Below are 2,072 nucleotides of genomic sequence, written 5' to 3' on the forward strand. Positions count from 1 at the left end.
AATCTGCCACTGCACAGTGATTGCTTTGTACTGCAGCAAAGTGGTTACTGCCAGGGATGTAGGCAGAAACCAGTTGAAAGGGAACTCAATGTAATCCTCTTTTCCTCTTAACTCTTCTGTGTCCTATGTGAGTGCCCATTGAAAAGTCTTTTATGAAAGGTGAGAAGCCAAAGAAAGAGAAAAAAGAACAATCTTTGCTGGGACTCCACTTCAGACAGAAGCAGCCAGGAGACAGCATCTCTAAGCATAAATACTTGGCCATGGAAATGGAAAAGCTCTTTACAGTAAGTTGTATGTTTATTGAACTCTTATCCAAAGAGAGCTGGGATGGGCAGGAGCAGTATGTCCGTCACTGAGGGGGCCACGTCCCAATCCACTTCCTCGGCCCCACACTGTGTCCATGCCCATCTTGCACAGCCCCAAATCTTTGGCACAATGAGAAGGGACGTGTTGAACTGGTGACTTCTCACCACAAAGCCACTTCCTTCCTGACAACCAGTGGTGAGCGCCATAGTCATGACCCTTCCAACACTCTGTGCTGCTTCTGCTTCCCTTGCACTTTAGGTAAAGTGCTCCCAAGCAACAGAAGGATTATTTTTTTGCAGCTTTTTTGTTTTTTATTTGATTAGCACAGACAAGCTCTTGAGGGCTTGTTTTCAGTGTTCCTGACAAAGGATTTTCCCTGTGAGGACGGCAGCCAAGGCTGCCCTACCGAGGCACAGCGCAGATCTTGTAGGGCTGTGGGGCCATCGTGATGCCCATCACGGGTTGGAGGCTGAGCGTGGTGTCCGGAGGTGCCTGGAAGGTGAATTTCTGGAGCAGAGATGTGAAGAAGAGGAAGAGCTCGGAGCGGGCGAGCAACTCGCCCAGGCAGGCGCGCTTCCCTGCGGAAACAAGAACCCACGGCATCCTCAGACTGAGCCTTTGATGATGGAAGTGATTCTGCCTTCCCTTAGGACCATGGTCCCTGATCCCTTCCCAGGATGAGTTTTGCAGCCCAAACTGAGAAGGTGTGTGATGCTGGCATGGGAAACAGGGGTGCTAAAAGCCACCTCCCCAGGGAAGCTGCTGGCTGGGGTAGCCTGGGGTGGCATCAGTGAGGCCCCAGTGAACTCAGCCATGTGGGAGCAGCAGCACAGAGCGATGCTCCTGCCATGGTGCAGGTGTTCCTGGGGTGTCTGGAATTATATGGGATTTTTCTTCATCCTTATCTCCCTTCTTTGCATTTAAAAAGAGAGACAAGAGCAGGCTCTGAGAGTGGTTGTGCTGCTTTGGGATGATCAAATGGCCACTGTTAGAGCGGCATCTCCTGGGTGCATCTGCCATTTCCATCACTGTTTTCCTCTCTATCTCCATCATGCAGTTGGAAACCCAAAGGCCCGTGCCTCAGCACAATTCAGCACATCCTACCAATAGAAAATGCCAGAAATGATTCCCTTTTCCAGAACTTCCCGTCCTTCAGGAAATGCTGCGGGTTGAAAGTGTCGGGGGTTTCCCACTCATTTTTGTCAAACATCACAGAGGTTATATTTGTCATCACAATAGTTCCCTAAGAGGAGAAAAAGAAAAATAGATCACACTTGCAGTGGCAGACAGCAGGAGGGGCAGCTTTATCTTCCAGTCTCTCCAGGAAGAACATCCAGAGTCAAATTCTACTGCAATTATTTGTTTTAAGAACCCTTGCAGGGCCAGGGTGTCTTTGGAGGTGCAGTGATTATAGAACCACGTTTTGTCCTCCTCAGCTTCCCTTTGGTCTGCTGTAATCTCGGGACAGGGTTCCTGTAAGAGCTCTGTGAGCTGGGATCTGTGCCCGGGGGGTGTGGCAGCCTGTAGGGCTCTGCACCTTTTGGGGAGCTGGAGAATATTGGTTGGTTGGATGGCAACAATCCACATTCAGCAGGAGTGAACTCTGGACAGGGCAGGGACAGTGTGTCTGTGCAGGAGGGGCCTGGCCTGGTGAGTCGTGCCTGGGGAGCTGGGAGTCTCCAAAAGGTCCCAGTGCTCAGGAATGAGCTTACCTTTGGGATGAAGAAGCCATCCAGAGTCGTGTCCTTTACTGCTATTCTTGGCAC

At 50.6% G+C, this 2,072-nt stretch overlaps 1 protein-coding gene across 1 annotated transcript; it reads right to left on the reverse strand.

Annotated features, from left to right (window-relative positions):
- Nucleotides 1-348: 348 nt before the first annotated feature.
- Nucleotides 349-2,055, reverse strand: LOC114072570 (cytochrome P450 2J1-like). The gene is made up of 3 exons (XM_027910447.1): nucleotides 2,019-2,055; nucleotides 1,411-1,549; nucleotides 349-884 (listed from the first exon to the last, which is right to left on the reverse strand). Exons 2-3 carry the CDS (start codon nucleotides 1,535-1,537, stop codon nucleotides 709-711), a joined length of 303 nt encoding a protein of 100 aa, XP_027766248.1. The 5' UTR covers nucleotides 1,538-1,549; nucleotides 2,019-2,055; the 3' UTR covers nucleotides 349-708.
- Nucleotides 2,056-2,072: the final 17 nt, after the last annotated feature.

This window comes from Empidonax traillii, unplaced genomic scaffold (assembly GCF_003031625.1).
Source record: "Empidonax traillii isolate 1590-97213 ecotype Southwest subspecies unplaced genomic scaffold, ASM303162v1 scaffold3485:size17097, whole genome shotgun sequence".
Lineage (NCBI taxonomy): Eukaryota > Metazoa > Chordata > Aves > Passeriformes > Tyrannidae > Empidonax > Empidonax traillii.